At 37.8% G+C, this 1,978-nt stretch overlaps 1 protein-coding gene across 1 annotated transcript in view; it reads right to left on the reverse strand.

The window, feature by feature from the left end:
- Positions 1-1,978, reverse strand: part of GLMN (glomulin, FKBP associated protein) — a gene marked incomplete at its 3' end in the record, with an annotated part of 28,345 nt that overhangs the window by 12,905 nt on the left and 13,462 nt on the right. The window contains exon 7 of the mRNA XM_008586733.1: positions 688-875. Coding sequence (XP_008584955.1) covers positions 688-875 — 188 coding nt within the window. The remainder of the gene's footprint in view (positions 1-687; positions 876-1,978) is intronic.

The raw sequence follows: 1,978 nt of genomic DNA on the forward strand, positions 1-1,978 counted from the left end.
AAGGCTTTCCTCAGAAAGTGACATTCAAGGATAAAGATAGTTCTAAGCATATACAAAGGTCCTATAGCAGGAAAGTTAATGACACATTTGAACAAGAAACCAAAAGAAGGTCTGTGTTACTGAAGCATAGTAAACAAGAGGAAAAGTGGTAGGAGATGAATCAGGACAATAAAGCAGGGAGGAGATCATGCATAAACTTCTCTCATGAAGGCATTTAGATTTTATTCTCAGAGCAGTAAGAAGCCACTAAAGGGTTTTAAGTAAGGGATTTCTTTTCAATCTTCACTTTCTAGTGTGTTGAGAATGGGTTAGATTAAAAAGAGAGTGAGACATAAATATCCACCAAGGACTACAGCAGTAATCCAGTGAAGAGATGACAGTACCCACAGGTACCTAGCCAGCTCCCTGCCGTGTAATCCAGGATGGTTCCAAAAGCTTCAAAACAAAGCCCTGTTTAACACTTTCTGACTCTTGTCCCCACCATGCCCTTACAACTATTTCAACACCACTCCTACTCATTACTTGACTACTTCTTGCTTTAACAGATTATAGCAGTAAAAACAGCCTTTACTTACACTTTATCTTAAGTGTATTAGCATGCTGATATGCATATATTAGACATTAGATAAATGAGAGTTGGATAATATTCCTTTCGAATACATGAATAAACCAAACACTAACTCTTACCTTACGACCATTGGAAGTTGATCAATACTGATGCCCTGTACAAATACTAAATATGCCAGGGAAGCCATGGAGTCAGATAATTGTTTCTCTTCTTCTTCCTCAAATTCAAGGTAATCCCAAGTCCTCTTTTTCCTTCCATGATTAAAAATCATTTTGGGGAAAGGGTGTCCAATTGCTGATAAAAAACCCTATGAAATGGATGAAAAAAAAAAAAAAGCTATAGCAGACAGACTCAAAAGTGACCTTACATATTCACACCCTGTGTAATCCCTTCCCCTTGAGTGTGGGTGGGACCTGTGAGACTTGCTTTCAACCAATAAGAATAAGGAAAGACATCACTGCTGTGATTACATTATATGACAAAAGTGAAGGGATTTTTGCAGATGTAATTAAGGCCCCAAATCAGTTGATTCTGAGTTATGCAGAAAGGAGACTATTCTGGGTGGGCCTGACTTAATCAAGTAGCGATTTTAAAGATGGTCCAGGCCTTTCCTAAGAGTCAGAAAGTCTCCTTTGTTGGCTTCAAAGAACTAAGCTGCCATGTCACAGGGTCACCCGTATGCCTCTTATACTATTTCTAATTTTATACTATACTAAAAAGCACCTGACCTACAGAATCCATAAGAACTGATTTTCCATTTTGGCTCTACCACTTACTAGCTGTGTGACACTGGGTGCATTACCTAATCTCTCTAAGCCTCAGTTTCCTTATCTAGAAAATGACATAATACCTATGTCAAATACCTACTGAGCAGCTCCACAAAAAGGTACAGTTGTGCATTGCTTAATGACAGGGATACTGAGAAATGCATCATTAGATGATTTTGTCATTTTACACAAACCTAGACAGCATAGCCTACTACACACCTCCAGCTCCATTATAATCTTATGGGACCACCATTGTATACATGGTCCATTGCTGACCAAAACGTCATTATGTGATACACAACTGTATAAGAAAGTTAAGGTCACAATAAACTACTGTATAGAAGTTAAAAGGGAATGAATGACAAAAATGGCTAAATTAGAATGAATACTGACCTGACCTTCTGCATATTCACTCTTTTACTCAATAAACACTTAGATTACAAGTACTGGGCCTGACATTGTGGGGAATTACAAAGCCAAATAAGTCTTTTCCAGCCTTCAGGGAGTTAAAATCTGCTAATCCCAGATGGTTTCATTAGTCATTTCAGAACACAAAAAAGAGCCATAGAAAATTATTCTGTCAAAAAAGACTGCTATTCAGCTACCAGATGCTAAATATATACTGCTGTACTAACTCTCAAAG

Source organism: Galeopterus variegatus, unplaced genomic scaffold (assembly GCF_000696425.1).
Source record: "Galeopterus variegatus unplaced genomic scaffold, G_variegatus-3.0.2 Scaffold4091, whole genome shotgun sequence".
Lineage (NCBI taxonomy): Eukaryota > Metazoa > Chordata > Mammalia > Dermoptera > Cynocephalidae > Galeopterus > Galeopterus variegatus.